General features: G+C 41.7%; 1 protein-coding gene across 2 annotated transcripts in view; it reads right to left on the reverse strand.

Annotated features, from left to right (window-relative positions):
- Window positions 1-421: 421 nt before the first annotated feature.
- cbfb (core-binding factor subunit beta) overlaps window positions 422-16,874 on the reverse strand; it is a 34,691-nt gene continuing 18,238 nt past the window's right edge. Inside the window, exons 4-7 of one of the 2 annotated variants that reach the window (XM_061823188.1) lie at window positions 15,987-16,103; window positions 14,519-14,614; window positions 9,563-9,630; window positions 422-1,601 (exon numbers count right to left, since the gene is read on the reverse strand). In XM_061823188.1, the coding sequence (XP_061679172.1) occupies window positions 9,601-9,630; window positions 14,519-14,614; window positions 15,987-16,103 (243 nt within the window). In that variant the 3' untranslated portion in view covers window positions 422-1,601; window positions 9,563-9,600. Of the gene's footprint in view, window positions 1,607-9,562; window positions 9,631-14,518; window positions 14,615-15,986; window positions 16,104-16,874 lie in introns of both variants that reach the window. The other variant, XM_061823187.1, reaches the window with a different exon arrangement.

Raw genomic sequence — 16,874 nt, forward strand, 5'->3', positions numbered from 1 at the left:
TTTAAGGACTTTCAGGAGCCCCTAATGCACCTTCGAAAATTTAGGGGTTTTTAGGGACTTTTAGGGCCGCGTGCAAACCCTGTACATTGTATTTTATTTACAGGGTAAGATACAGGCAGTGTCAAGAGAACAAGGGAGTAACATTTCTTGTCACTTTCCCAAGATATCATATTTGTGAATCAGACCTATTGATTGCGCTCTAGATTGTAGGGGTGGCGCTGGACAAAAATCCCAAAAATCTATTTTGTTAAATAGAAATATGTAAAAATAAGTTGTTTTGAAATTTTAAAAACATTGATGTGACCTATAACAGAACCTAGGACAAGCCCAATTTAAAGCACACAATATAACACAGGACACAAAAAAATAAAGCCAAAAATCTATGAAACAAAATTTTGATATTTTGTCAATTTCAATGTAAATGACACATAGCACTGTTGTTGATGAACACAAAAGAATATATATGAAAAGGAGTGAGATTACAAAAAGTAAACATCCTGACTTTTACATGCACTCACACCTACACACAAATGCACACGCACTCACATGCACACAACACTATAACAAAAAATTTCGTTCGTGCCATAATAGGAAATTGCTTCCTTTTACTGCATTCACACTTTTCCAAGAATTAATGAGGAATAACTGGGGGACGGACCAATGGATATATATAAAGTTAGATAAAAGAAGCCATTAAGGAAAACCTTCAAAATTACTAACTGATGTATGCTTCATTTTGGTGTGTCTTTTAGTGTGGTGTGACTTTGAATCACCCAGTTATTCCTCACCCAAAATCTGTAAAGAGAGTGCTCTGATGATGTGTAGGCTGCCCGTGGGACCGCCAACAAAATAGGTAACCCTCCGTTGCGTACCATGCAAACAAAACCAATGTGAATTTGACAGATTGCATCACATTGTGCAAAACACTGCTGGATGGCATGTTCTAAATGCCCCCACCCCTCATTTTCCATCATTGGTTGTCGCTGCTTTACCCCTGACCTAATATACATTTTTGGACCGTTATCTCATCGATGGGGTCATTTGAGACAACTACCAGTAAGAAAACACAATTTTTCTTTTGGTACCACTTCTAACAACTGAACTTTGGTCTCAGGAAACAGGAGGCCTCCTGATTTTGAGCTTTTTTTTTCTCTCCCCCCCTATTGTTGATGTAACTAGCTAAGTGATCATCCCTGATGATTTATTTTCTGCTTCCCTCTGTCATTTCCCCCCACATTTAGGTTACTATTATTTGGTTATTAAAACTTGATTTTCAAGTCTTGTCTACTAAGAAATTTGTCACATTTAAATGTGATCAAAAACAGTAGATATTATTAATACTTTTATTTACATGGTTCGCTGTAATCCAATCAATTATATCTATATTGAAATTCCTCAATACTTAAGCAAGTCATTTAAAAATATTGGACTATAATTTAAAAAAAAACATTTCTCTTTTGACAAATGTATTGAAAGTGAAAGAATAACAGGCTGAGTCTCCTCCTCTTCTGTTTTCATCTACTTGTCATCTTCCTCATCGCATCTTGTGTTCTGGATTAGCACTGCGCATCTTAAAACCAGGGCTGGGGTCCTGCTGTCATCTGGACTGGGGAGAGAAAGATGGAAGGTTGACAGAGGAGAGGAAAATGGGTAAAGGTAAACAAAGACGGTAAGTGTGATGGATCAGGACAGAAACAATGTGAAGGATAGGAAGCGTGGAGGTAGAGAGAATAGATACTTTAAGTACATGTTTTAAAACATCACAGACTCAAAATTTCATTTTGCATCACATATCAAGGACTGTGGAAGTATACAATATGTCTCGTTTCTAAAAATAAATGTATATTTATTTATTTTGTCATACTGCCCGTTTGTTGTTGTCCTAGGTTGTCCCAAGTACTGGAGAAAAATTCACTTGTGTCTTAAAACCAATGAGATGAAATGTAAAATCTAATGATAGAAAACATACATCAATCGATTTTCTGAGCTGCTTATACTCACGAGAGTCGCAGAACTGCTGGAGTCTCCCCCAGTTGTCATCGGGCAGTACACCCTGAACTGGTTGCCAGCCAATCAGATGGAGACAGACAACAGTCACACTCACAATCACACTTTGGGGCAATTTAGAATGTCCAATTAATGTTGCATGTTATTTGGGATGTTGGAGGAAACCGGAGTGCCTGGAGAAAACCCATGCAGGCAATGGGAGAACGTGCAAACTCTACACAGGGAAGGCCGTGATATGAACCCCTACTCTACAGCTGTTCCAACGTGCCGCCTAGAAAACAATTGACCCCTCCGTGGATATTGCGCAATCCGCGTCACTGACCAATCAGAGGCCAGAGATCTGCATAAACCAAAGCCCGTTTTTGCTCCCACCATTTTCTCAGACAACATTGCATGGTCCAGTATAGGTTTAGTTAGCGTTTTATCGCGTATTTGGGTTATTTAACAAAAAATATGGTGAAGAGGTGTAGTCACGGACTTTGTAATAGTGACGACAGGTATCCTGAAAGGCTAGTTGGTGGAGTTCGATTCGTACCCTTTCCAAAACCGAAGACCCAGTACGAAAAATGCCTTCGATGGATCAAACTTTGTGGAAGACCGCATCATCAACTAAATCCATCTAAGATCAACCGGAACACATATGTTTGCACGAAGGTATGCCCTATACTTGATTTTCAATACATGTCTCGTATAAATGAATTTGAAGTTCTTCGCTAGCATAACACTGCTGCGTGTGAATGAATGACACACTTATTCTTTGTTGAGCGATATTTAGCGATGATCGGACTGCACAAACGTATTGATTTCTTGCTGGCTCGCGACCGAAGCTTAACAAGACTGTGTTTGCACAAAGGTATGCCCTATATTTGATTTTTAATACACGTCTCGTATAAATGAATGAGACGTTCTCCGCTAGCATAACACCGCTAAGTGTGAACGATTGACACACTTATTCTTTGTTGAGCGATATTTAGCGATGATCGGACTGCACAAACATATTGATTTCTTGCTGGCTCGCGGCCGAAAGTTAACCAGACTGTGTTTGCACGAAGATATGCCCTAAATTTGATTTTTAATACACGTCTCGTATAAATGAATGAGACGTTCTCTGCTGGCATAACACCGCTAAGTTCGAACGATTGACACACTTATTCTTTGTTGAGCGATATTTAGCGATGATCAGACTGCACAAACATATTGATTTCTTGCTGGCTCGCGGCCCAAAGTTAACCAGACTGTTTGCACGAAGATATGCCCTAAATTTGATTTTTAATACAAGTCTCGTATAAATGAATGAGACGTCTCCGCTAGCATAACACCGCTAAGTGTGAACGATTGACACACTTATTCTTTGTTGAGCGATATTAGCGATGATCGGACTGCACAAACATATTGATTTCTTGCTGGCTCGCGGCCAGAAGCTTAACCAGACTGTGTTTGCACGAAGATATGCCCTAAATTGATTTTTAATACACGTCTCGTATAAATGAATGAGACGTCTCCGCTAGCATAACATTGCTACGTGTGAACGATTGACACACTTATTCTTTGTTGAGCGATATTTAGCGATGATCGGACTGCACAAACGTATCGATTTCTTGGCTGGCTCGCGGCCGAAAGTTAACCAGACTGTTTGCACGAAGATATGCCCTAAATTTGATTTTTAATACACGTCTCGTATAAATGAATGAGACGTTCTCCGCTAGCATAACATTGTTACGTGTGAATGATTGAATGAAATCAGAAGCATGGCGTCTCTCTCAGTTAAGAATGTATTGTATTTAGAATCTATAATATATCGTTGATTTGAATGAAATCAGAAGCATGGAGTCTGTCTCAGTTCAGAATGTATTGTATTGTATTTGCCATTTTTACTGTTTGTCTTCCGTCAGCGGACGTGGCGTGATGTCACTTCAGGAGGCGCGCTTAAGTGCCCTGTACGGAGGGGTCAATTACTTTTAGGTTGTATGGGAAATGATATGCCTCTCATAAAAATGTAAACAAGTGTATATACTATGAAATACATGTGATTGTGATGTGTGCTCTAAATCTGAAACCTAACTATTAACCATATTTGTACTTAAAAAAAAGTATACACATTTCATCATGCTGCCTTGCACAATTGGTGGAAAAAAACAGCATTTACAGAAAGCACCACTAGAGGTCACAAATTATCTTTTAATGCCACCTCTGTGCCTTTGACGATTTCGGATCTCTGACAAACTTAGGATGTCTGGCACAAATACACACGCACACACACACATGCACGGAGTCCCAAGGTCATCAGAAGTGATTGCCATAAATAAATATAAAATATTTGATGGAAATGACCCTGCCTATTCTGTAAAAATACTCGTGGTTATGTGTTTGCATTTGTGATAGCTGAAAGAATGCATGTGAGGTGAGAATCTGGGCACAATTTGTGAAGGACGTAGCAGTGCAAATACAGGCAGAGATAGTAAATGGGGTCACCAGTTCAACTGGAATGCCTTTTGTTGCTTGACGTAATAACAAAATATCACACAGTCACACGCTCAAGAGAGTACAGCATGTCATGATATAATTTTACCCACTAGCAGCCTGACTGACTCCACTATCAGTCTTTATCCACAGGAAAAGCACTTGTCAGAAATAGGGGCACAGTCAGTCTATTTCAGTCTGTCTGTCTTATCTTAAAACAACCACTTAGTTGATTATTTCAATATGTGTACTACAAACAATGTCGGGGAGTAAATAATTACCTGTAATGAGAATACATCATTTAATTTCAAAATGTATGTAACTCTTATCCATTACACTGCTGAGAGAAAATGTGGAATTCAATTACAGTTGCATTTGTAAGTTTCAAGTAAGTTAACACGGCATCACATTTTCCACAAGCTTAGAGACAGTATCTGTAAAATGCAACACATTTTTACGATGTATTTACAGTTCATCGTGTTTTGTCATATTTATTATTTGTAAGGAAAACTAATGTGGTTAATTTCAAAATGAAGAGCTATGGTTTGAATCCACTTTTTTTTTTTCAAGGAACCACTTAGGTTGATGCCTTAATTGTAAAGTGATCAAAATTTAATAAAATGTAATTAGTTATATTACTTTGGGGACATATTTGAAATAACTACACTATATTTTATTAACGACATCACATTTTAAACTCGGTAAGATGCTACATTTCCAAAGTAATCTTCCTAACACTGAATACATGCTTTAATTGCCTGAACCCCAACCCCTGGATGAAACATTAAATACTAGACCAACTATTGCATTGTTATTAGAATCAAAGCACAGATATGTGCAATCTGAGAAAAGAGTTAAGCGGTTGTGATCAAAATATCCCCCCCCCCACCCTTTTTTTTTTGCTGCTTATGCTGTTTCAATGTGATGTGTTTTGATTTGCAGGAGGGAGCACTCTAATCATAACGGCAGGAGAGCTTTTTCTGTATTGATCCACACACAAATTGAAGCCTGCTGGGCCAGTGTTGGCTGCTTAACCACAGCTCAATACGAGAGAAATGAGTGTTTGTGCTGTATGTGAGTGTGTGTGTCTCTGTGTGTATTGTGTGTGTGAGAGTGTAGTTGTGGAGCAGCTTTGCTGTGTCTGCAACTTTGTGCATGCGTCCACCTGAACAATATTAATGCGAGACGAAGCTGGGGGACTGATGTCGATCAATACTAATGATATATTAATGCTTTCTGGCCCAGATGATCATTTACCACCAAATTGTCTTTCGGCTGGGTGACAGTGTGTCTGTTTGTGTGTTTAGGTAAATGTGCATTTATCGATTCCATCCATCCATCCATCCATCCATCATCCATCCATCCATCCATCCATCCATCCATCCATCCATCCATCCATCCATCCATCCATCCATCCATCCATCCATCCATCATTTTTGAATAGGTATCTTTAGAAGAGGAAAATCCCTGTTTTTAGATGAATGAATGGAGTTGTTTTAGTGGATTTTTGTGTATGAGTTCCAGTTTCAAAAGTCGATAATTCAGCAATAATAATTAAAAAATAACAACCCTCCACTGCATATTTGATGGAATATGTATTAAATGGGCGGCACGGCGGCTCAGCTGGAAAGTGTTGGCCTCACAGTTCTGAAGTCCCGGGTTCAATCCTAGACCCTGCTTGTGTGGAGTTTGCATGTTCTCCCCGTGCCTGCGTGGGTTTCCTCAGGGCACTCTGGTTTACTCCCACATCCCCAAAACATGCAACATCAACACTCTAAATTGCCCGTAAGTGTGATTGTGAGTGCGGCTATTTGTCTTGATGTACCCTGCGATTGGCTGGTAACTAGTCCAGGGTGTACCCTGCTTCCTGCCCGTTGACAGATGGGATAGGCTCCAGCACTACCCATGACTCTTGTGAGGATCAGCGTCCAAGAAAATGGATGGATGATTATATTAATAGTTGCGCTGCGATTGGCTGGCAACCAGTTTAGGGTGTACCCTGCCTCCAGCCTGATGACAGCTGGGATTGGCTACAGCATTCACGTGACCCCTGTGAGGACAAGCGGCTAAAAATTCTGCACTAAATGAATACATCAGTGTATCGAGTAACATCCATCCATTTTCTATACCACTTATCCTGTTGAGGGTTATGGGAAGCTGGAGCCTATCAGGATAAAACATGCATTAGTTAATCAATGAAGTTGGCTTTATCCTGTTAGGCTCCAGCATCAAAGTTAAGAAAGTTTACATCTGCTTGATTTTGCATTGAATGGCTTTAAACAGTGTGAGAATTTGCAAATTGTTAACAGACGTGCTCACAGAAATTTTTTACCAGTTTTCAATCAAACAAACATACAAAAACCTTACTTTCATGAGACAACACAAAATCAAACTTGCAAAATATCTAAAAGCTGACCGAATTTACTTTGAACCTGATGCAAATTATAGTAGCGTAATGCCTAACACGGGACACAACCTCTGATTTTAGAGCCGATATTGCACGTCACATCAATTTGTCTGCCAAATAAAAGGTCTTTGTCCTTTTCTGGGTCTTTAAGGGGTAAGCACCAACAATTCAATTGATTCAGTGACAGACATGTTATCTTCTTCTCTGTGCCTCAGGGAAGAAATTTGAGATGAGTTAGATAAAAAGTGACCTTCAAAAAGGGCTTGACTTTCTGTCTTTGTACTACTCATATGAGCTCTATCAGCGGAGTGCCTCCCTTTTGGTACTCTGTATTTTATATAAATACGCTGTAAATCACATAAGCTGCGACTTTGGTTGGGTCTTGAAGACCTGTAGTACATATTTTGTTTCAGCTTGAGCTCGTCTAACAGCAGCACGGTAACCTGGGCGAATGGCCCTACATCGGAATCCCGTCTGAGGTACTACCTGTGTGAAATTTTCATGTTCTTCCTCTGCTTGATAAGGTTTTCTCTGCATACTCACTCAATAAAAAAATATCCATGTTTGATTAACTGGTTGCCTCGAATAGTCCGTTGTGACTGACTGGCGAGCAGTTCAGGGTGTAGTCTGCCCTTTGTCCGAAGTGAGCTGGGATAGACTCCTACTCTCCCACGCCCCTTGTGAGCAAAAGCGGCTTGGAAAATGGACGGATGGATGGTTTGAATGTATGTACGAATGGTTATTTTCTATATATGCCTCGCAAATGAGTGGTGACCAGTAGAAGTTGTAGATTGTTCAGTTATCTGCAGGCTCCATGCAACCCTAATGAGGACAAGCGTTAAGAAAATGGATGGATCGATGGATGAATCGATATCTCTTTTTAGCAAATATTGTCTTGAATCCGGCATGTTATCAAAAACATACCGTACAAGCATGCTGTTGTTTTAGATCAGGGATTTCTTACAATCATTTTTAATTGTGTGCTTGTGGAGGCGTTTAAGATTATTATTGTTTTTATTAAGAGCCATACAGACAAACCTGACTCAAACCAAATATATACAGTGACGAAAATAAGTATTTGAACACCTTGCTATATCGCAAGTTCTCCCACTTAGAAATCATAGAGGGGTCTCAAATATTCATCGTAGGTGCATGTCCACTGTCAGAGAGATAATCTAAAAAGAAAAATCCAGAAATCACAATGTATGATTTTTCAACGATTTATATGTGTGATACAGCTGCAAATAAGTATTTGTATACCCGAGAAAACCAATGTTAATATTTGGTACAGTTGCCTTTATTTGCAATTACAGATGTTAAATGTTTCCTGTAGTTGTTCACCAGGCTTGCACACACTGCAGGAGGGGTTTTGGCCCACTCCTCCACACAGATCTCCTCTAGATTAGACAGGTTTCTGGGCTGTTGCTGAGAAACACGGAGTTTCAGCTCCCTCCAAAGATTTTCTATTGGCTTTGGATCTGGAGACGGGCAAGGCCACGCCAGAACCTTGATATGCTTCTTACGGAGCCACTCCTTGGCTTTCCTGGCTGTGTTTTTTGGGTCATTGTCATGTTGTAAGACCCAGCTACGACCCATCTTCAATGCTCTGACTGAGGGAAAGAGGTTGTTCCCCAAAATCTCACAATACATGGCTGCGGTCATTCTCTCCTTAATACAGTGCAGTCGTCCTGTCCCATGTGGAGAAAAACACCCCCACAGCATGATGACCCTCCCCCCCATGCATCACAGTAGGGATGGTGTTAATGGGATGGAACTCATCATTCGTCTTCCACCAAACACGGTTAGTGGAATTACGACCAAAAACTTCCATTTTGGTCTCATCTGACCACAACACTTTCTCCCATGACTCCTCTGTATCTCCCATGACTCCTCTGTATCATACAAATGGAAAACTTAAGACGGGCCTTGACATCTGCTGGTTTAAGTAGGGGAATCTTCCGTGCCATGCGTGATTGGAGTTGTACAATTTTGTCTCTGGTGTCTTTGGACAGCTCTTCAGTCTTGGCCATGTTACAAGTTTGAGTCTTACTGATTGTATGGGGTGGACAAGTGTCTTTTTGCAGCTAACGACCTCACACAAGTGCTGATTCAGGATAATACATGGAGTGGAGGTGGACTTTTAAAGGCGGACTAACAGGTCTTTGAGGGTCAGAATTGTAGCTGATAGACAGGTGTTCAAATACTTATTTGCAGCTGTATCACACGAATAAATCGTTAAAAAAAATCATTCATTGTGATTTCTGGATTTTTCTTTTTAGATTATCTCTCTCATAGTGGACATGCACCTAGAATGAAAATTTCAGACCCCTCCATGATTTCTAAGTGGGAAAACTTGCAATATATATATAGCAGGGAGTTCAAATACTTGTTTTCTTTACTGTATCACACACAAAGGTTTCAAATGATCAAGCCAATTTTAATATAACTGGGAGAACTTGCAAAATTGTAGGGTGTTCAAATACTCATTTTCTTCACTGTAACAAGAATTTAAATGTATGCACATAGATAGGCACACGGATATTATCAAGCAGACAAATATCCACTCCTCAAAAAGAAAAAAAAATGCAAAACTCAAAGACAGCATAAAGTTATGGAGAAGGAAAACATACACATGCAGGATGATTTCGGGCAAAATAGTGTGATAAATGTGAAAAACGAGACACAAACATTGTTTTCTGCTGGTGTATCTCTCTGTCTGTCTGTCATCAGTCCCAAATTTTAGAAACCACAGGGTCCTAAAATACAAAAACAAAGAAAAAAAAATTCAGAGTTCAGTTGTAGGATGTCAACTTCCCTTTGATTTCACTAAAGCCATGAGGGTAAAACAAGTTCACATTCAACAAATATATATATTGTATTTCAAGACACAATAACAAAATGTGAACTACTCAAAATGCTTTACATGTTCATAATGTCAATTCTTTCTGGGCACCTTTGCATAAACTTATATCTTTTGAGGCTTTTCTCACACTTGAGAAAAAACAGTAAATCAAAGGCAGTTCACACTGAAGCAGATGCCAGAAAATTCTCGTTTAAAAATGTTAAAGTAACAAGTCAAACATCTCAATGTTGATAAGAACATTAATCAAGTTTACTACAGTTTACCATTTAAATCACTTTAATATTTGATTTAATATTCAGGAAGATGAATAGCGTCACTTGTCTTGCTCTCTACTTTATCGCTTTGCTTCTTCCTTGGTTGACACTGACAGCAGTGGTACTGCTACTGCTCAGGAGTGGTAGTATTGACAGTACTGATGAAAAGTATCTTCTGGGCTTCTTATCTCCTCCGGTCCAGTGGGGTGATCCGGTTTCATTTTCCTCACAACCGCTTTCATACAGCCTTGCTGAATCAAATCTGCACATGTGCAGTATAAAGGTGGAATAGATAATTGCGTGGGAAACGATTCCAAGAATTTTCATGTGTTTTTGAGCATTTTGAGTTTGAAGAAAACTTGAAGAAAACTTGATTCGATCATGGCGATCCGATCCCTGGCTACAGTAACTAGCTCTAGGGACATAGAATGTCACCTCTTTGGCGGGAAAGGAGCCCGAGTTGGTGTGAAGTCGAGAAGTTACCACTAGGTATAGTCGGACTCGCCTCTGCGTACCACTTGGACTCTGGCACCACTCCTCTTGAGAGATGTTGGACTCTGTTCCACTCTGGTGTTGTCCACAGTGAGAGACGCAGGTGCGGGTATACTTATTGTCCCCTCGGCTCGGGGCCTGTACGTTGTGGTTTACCCCGGTGGATGAGAGGGTAGCCTCCCTCCACCTTCAGGTAGCGGGACGGGTCCTGACTGTTGTATGTGCTTATGCACCAAACAGCAGTTCAGAGTACCCACCCTTTTTGGAGTCCTGAGAGGGAGTGCTGGAGAGCGCCCCCTATGGGGACTCCATCATTCTGCTGGGGGACTTCAATGCCCACATGGGCAATGACAATGAGACCTGGAAGGGCATGATCAGGAAGAAGGTGCCTCCCTGATAAGAACCTGAGTGGTGTTCTGTTACTGGACTTCTGTGCTCATTACAGATTGTCCATAATGAACACCATGTTCAGGCATGAGGGTGTCTGCATATCCACCTGGCATCAGGACACCTTAAGTCGTAGTTCGATGATCAACTTTGTATTCGTGTCATTGGACTTACGACCACATGTCTTGGACACTCGGGTGAAGAGTGGAGCGGAGCTGTCAACTGATCACCACTTGGTGGTGAGTTGGCTCCAATGGTGGGGGAAGATGCCGACGTGGTAAGCCCAAACATATTATGAGCGTCTGCTGGGAACGTGTCAGAAGGAATTTCAACTCCCACCTCTGAAGGAACTTTGCTCACGTCCCAGAGGAGGCGGGGGACATTGAGTCCGAGTGGACAATGTTCCACGACTCCATTGCTGAGGCGACTGGCTGGAGCTGTGGCCATAAGGTGGTCAGTGCCTTTCATGGTGGCAACCCGCGAACATGTTGGTGGACACCAACAGTGAGGGATGTTGTCAAGCTGAAGGAGTCGTATCGGATATGTTTGGCCTGTGTGACTCCTGAGGCACTCGATCGGTACAGGCTGGCCAAGCGGAATGCAGCTTCAGTGGTCACTGAGGCAAAAACCCGGGCATGGGAGGAGTTTGGTGAGGCCATGGAGAACGACTTCAAGATGCCTTCGAGGAAATTCTGGTCCACCATCTGGCATCTCAGGAGGGGGAAGCAGTGCACCCTCAACACCGCATAGTGGGGATGGGGCACTGCTGACCTCAACTCGGGATGTTGTGAGTCGGCGAGGAGAATACTTCGAAGACCTCCTCATTTCCACCAACACGCCTTCACATGAGGAAGCTGACTCTGGGTGCTGTGACGGGGGTCTCTCTGGGGTTGAGGTCACCAAGGTGGTTAAAAAGCTCCTTGGAGGCAGGGCCCCGGGCGTGGATGAGATTCGCCCGAAGTTCCTAAAGGCTCTGGATGTTGTGGGGCTGTCCTGCTTGACACACCTCTGCAACATCGCGTGGATATCGGGGACCTCTGGATTGGTAGGCAGGGGTGGTAGTCCACCTTTTAAAGAAAGGTCACTGGAGGGTGTGTTCCAACTATAGGGGGATCACACTCCTCAGCCTCCCTGGTAAGGTCTTTCATGGGTGCTGGAGAGGAGGGTTCCGTCGTGAAGTCGAATTTCGGATTCAGGAGGAGTATTGTGGTTTTCTTCCTGGCCATGGAACAGTGGACCCGCTCTACATCCTCGGCAGGATCCTCGAGGGTGCATGGGACTTTGCCCAACCAGTCCACATTTGTTTTGTGGACTTGAAGAATGCATTAGGCCATGTCGCTCGGGGAGTCCTGTGGGGGGTTCTTCGGGTGTATGGGGTACTGAACCCCCTGATACGAGCTGTTCAATCTCTGTACGACCGTTGTCAGAGTTTGGTCTGCATTGCCGGCAATAAATTGGACACGTTTCATGTGAGAGTTGGACTCTGCCAAGGGTGCCCTTTGTCACCAATTTTGTTCAGAACTTTTATGGACAGAATCTCTAGGCGCAGCCGAGTGGTAGAGTGTGTCTGGTTTGGTGGCATCAGCATCGCATCTCTGCTCTCAGATTCATGAGGACCAATATGGTTTTTGTACTGGTCATGGAACAGTGGACCTCAGCAGTGTCCTCCAGGGTGCATGGGAGTTCACTCAGGCGGTCTCCATGTGTTTTGCGGACTTGGAGAAGGTGATTGACTGTGCTTCTCGGAGAGTCCTGTCTGGGGTTCTTTGGAGTAGTGAATATGCTGATACGGACTGTTCAATGCCTGTACAACCAGCGTCAGAGTTTGGTACTCATTGCCAGCAGTAGGTCGGACACATTTTCGATGAGCGTTGGACTCCGTCAAGGCTGCCCTTTGTCAACAACTGTGTTCATAACTTTTATGGACACAATCTCGAGTCACAGCCGAGGAGTAGGGTGGATCCGGTTTGGTGGCCTCAGTGTTGCATCTCTGCTTTTTGCAGATGATGTGGTACTGATGGCTTCATCAAGCCGTGATCTCCAACTCTCACTGGAACGGTTCACAGACTAGTGTGAAGCAGCTGCGATGAGAATCAGCACCTCCAAATCTGAGACTATGGTCCTCAGTCAGAAAACGGTGGCATTCCCTCTCCGGGTCAGGGTTGAGAGCCTGCCCCAAGTGGAGGACTTCAAGTATCATGGGGTCTTGTTCACGAGTGAGGGAAGAATGGAGCGGGGGATTGCCAGACGGATCGGTGCAGCATGTGCAGTGATGTGGACTTTGTATCGATCCATTGTGGTAAAGAAGGAGCTAAGTCGAAAGGCAAAGCTCTCAATTTACCAGTCAATCAACGGTCCTACCCTCATCTATGGGCAAGAGGTGTGGGTTGTGACTGAAAGAACAAGATCCCAGATACAAGCGGCTGAAATAAGTTTAAAAAAAAGTGAGCATTTCGATTGCGCTCTCCCGTTTATTTTTTAATGTGCCCATGACGCTCGTATTACGTAGTTTGAGCTCACGTTGTTTTGATACTCACCTGAAGTTATTGCGCCAAACTATAGTTGTTTCAGACTGCTAGTTCCGGGTTGGCGGCGTCATCGGCACAAGTGATGACACATTTCTTTTAAAAGCAGCTGCACAACTAGATGTTGTAGTCGACATTTTTTGTCTTAGTTTAAGTTTAAAAAAACTCACAGGCAGTCATTTCTGATCTTTGTTGCAGAAGCAACAAACATGCTACGCTAATGATCGTAAAATGCAAGCACCCCGAGGAGCTGAGAGCGCTCAGGTTGGGCGTGCACATTACCGTAATATATATAAGTGTTTAACATAAGACATCGAATATCATATTGAAATGTATATGTATACCTTTTTTAACATTCTATGGACCTGTATACGACTATACAATGTGATTGTATCTTTTATTTTTCATCCATACCTATACCTCCATTTACTTTTTGAAAATATTTTTGGAAAAATTTGTACATTATTTTTGAGAAATCTCTCAAAGTGATAAGGTATCAGTTTTACAGTGTACTTCAGGTTCTAGTTTTCGAGCCTATCTCAGGATTGAAAGCGCTTGCCTGAAACAGTTCACAGACTCTGGCTGCTGTTTGGGCATTAATACGAATCGAATCGTATCTATCTATCTATCTATCTATCTATATATCTATCTATCTATCTATCTATATCTATCTATCTATCTATCTATCTAATCTATCTATCTATATATCTATCTATCTATCTATCTATCTATCATCTATCTATCTATCTATCTATCTATCTATCTATCTATCTATCTATCTATCTATCTATCTATCTATATTTCCAGATGATATGGTACTGTTGGCTTCATCAAGCTGTGATCTCCAACATTCACTGGACCGGTTCAGAGCCTAGTGTGCTATATATTTTTTTTAAATTGCAGCTGACACCTGTAAAAGTACTTGGTAGGTAGCCGAGATGTTGTTTATATACTGTTAATAGCTGGTGAACAATTGCAAAAAGAAAAAGTATGACCAACTGTGCAGTACAATATTTTTGGGCTAAAACAAAAGACACCAGTTTCTTGAAAAAAATGAATGAAAATGGTGCTCCTGTTTAAAACGAAGTGGCAGCAAAAGCTTTCGTAATTTTCGGTCTCTCACCTCGAGGTCCTCTCTGTGTGACCTCTCTCGCTCTTCAAAGTCTCTGGTTCTGCGTCGAGCCTCCTCAAATGCTGCCTGAGCCAACGCGTCCTCATGCTGTCCACATGTACCGTCGCATGCACACACACAAGCAGAAAGTTATACAATATTTTGAAGGATCCAGGGACAGAGCAAGTTGCAATCCTGTTACTTTATAAAAGCTTATCTGAGATATAGTAGTAAGGCATTCTGAGCTGTAATGTGTATATCAAAGGTCTACCGACACATAAAGCTTGATTTTCAGTATGTTTTTAATAAAAAAGGCAGCTGGAATGGACCCATCCGTTTTTTTTAACACACGTCATGTTGTTGTCGTATATGGATTTTTGTATCTCCCGCCATAGAAATCCTCTCAAGGCATTTGTTTTGGACAAGAAGCAGGAAGTGACATATTTTACAGACGCCCACGCTGCTGGGTTCGTGTGTTTATATCAGTTTTAACAGTGGTAAAGTACAATTTTTTTCCTGCGTGTTAGCCTAAATGCTGTCTCGTTGTATTGCTGGATATTGCTCCAACACTCGGGAGGATGGATTCACTCTTCACATGTTTCCAAAAGACCAGTTTCGTTGTAAAAAATGGATTGCACAGGTGCAAAGGACGAGAGCTTTCTGGGTTCCAAATGATAGGTAGGTGTGTATAGAGCTGGGGTGGGGGACAATTCTTCTCTCCTTCTCTCACAACGTAACAAAAGAGCTGTGTCATAATAACTTAATAAAGTACGTAAGTCAGGGTTGCTAAATGTGTTGATGTGTGCAAGCCAGCGTTGTTCATCACCGCCGAGGCCGGCGTTGTCCATTGCCGCCGCTGCTGGGGCCGGCCTTGTTACAGAGGTGGATCAGGCTGGTTTGGTTTGTTTGAGGTGATTTGGCCACGTGCAGGAGGAGAAAGGAGCTCTCGCCCCTACTAGCCATTGGTGTCTGGGCACCCCTGAAGTAGTTAATTCGCCCGGCATGGGTCCTCCTGAGTACGTTACATACTGTCATATATACTGTCGGGGAGTCTGTTGTTTGTTAGAAGTGATCCACATATCATCTAAATATGTCTTGAAACAATAGGGTAATATTGCCCCGGTCACGTCACTCGATTGTGAGATGTTATCTTATATGAAAAAAGCTTCCGTGTCAGAAGGGGCGTCGGAAAAATCCAAAAATCTCTGTTGCTCGTCTCCCATAGCAGGTGGCACAGCGTCTTCTCAATGGCGACTGTCCTAGTGTGCCATCTGTAAGTGACGTTGCAGGCAATATGGCTGCCACTGGGTTGTCAAGTGAGACTTCCGCAACTTTGCTCTCCGCTCATTTGTTTTTTTCATATAGACATTGAAATGAATCTTATATGTCATTTTCTTAACAATATTAATTTTCAAATGTATATGGGGATGTTGGTAGTTCTTTAAGTTATCCATTCTTATGGTGGTATGTTCTTTGCTACCTGTGCCCTCTCATCGTCGTATTCGAGGAATCCCATCCCATCGAGCCGCTGTAGGTCGATCCAACCTCTCCAAATCACGCACACCCCATTCAAGATCATCGGAGCCTTTAAATGGACCTGAGGAAACAAAGAGGCAAAACATCTCCAATACCTTTGACTAAAATATCAGTATGATTCATCCACAACTATTTTTGAAATGGTGAAAAAAGTTATGTAACCACTGCTAATAGTCACAATAAAAACAGTAGAACAATTTTAGTTTGGTAACATATCGAAAAATGCAATGGAACACAAAAGAACAAAAGTATTGGGACATAGAAAAAAAACTATCTTACTGTTTTCAATGCTTCAATTAGGTAAGTTAGGTAATTGTGTTTATTATTTGCTTCACACATTTTTGTCTTAATAACCTTTTATCAATATTTTAGGACAGGTGTGGCAGAAAAAAACACAAAAACAAAGCAAACCACACATACAGAAAGAAGTATGCTGAGGTCTTACACGACATGCCGATGTCATGGGCGACACCCAAGTTTTGTGTCAGCTTTAGAAATACTTGATTATAGAGGTTCAGCTGTAGATTGGCCTAGATTCTTCTTTTGGGTGTGGTTTGTGAAATTAAACTCACCTTTCCCAAAGTTGTTGTTAGTCACAGTGACTTAGTGATTTAACAAAGGGGAGTGGGGGCAATTACTTTTTCAGAGTTTCAGAAAGGTTTCGAATTTTTCTTTGTGGCCTTTATAAATTGTTATTTCAACACTGCAGTTTGTCTGAGTGACATTAAAATTGATTAGATGATTTGAAACCTTTGTAAATCATGAGGCGGCAAATACTTTTCAAGGCACAGTACATCGTCTTACAAAAGAGCAGAGTGGAGATGTGTTGACT

The sequence above is a fragment of the Syngnathoides biaculeatus genome, chromosome 6 (genome assembly GCF_019802595.1).
Source record: "Syngnathoides biaculeatus isolate LvHL_M chromosome 6, ASM1980259v1, whole genome shotgun sequence".
Taxonomy (NCBI): domain Eukaryota; kingdom Metazoa; phylum Chordata; class Actinopteri; order Syngnathiformes; family Syngnathidae; genus Syngnathoides; species Syngnathoides biaculeatus.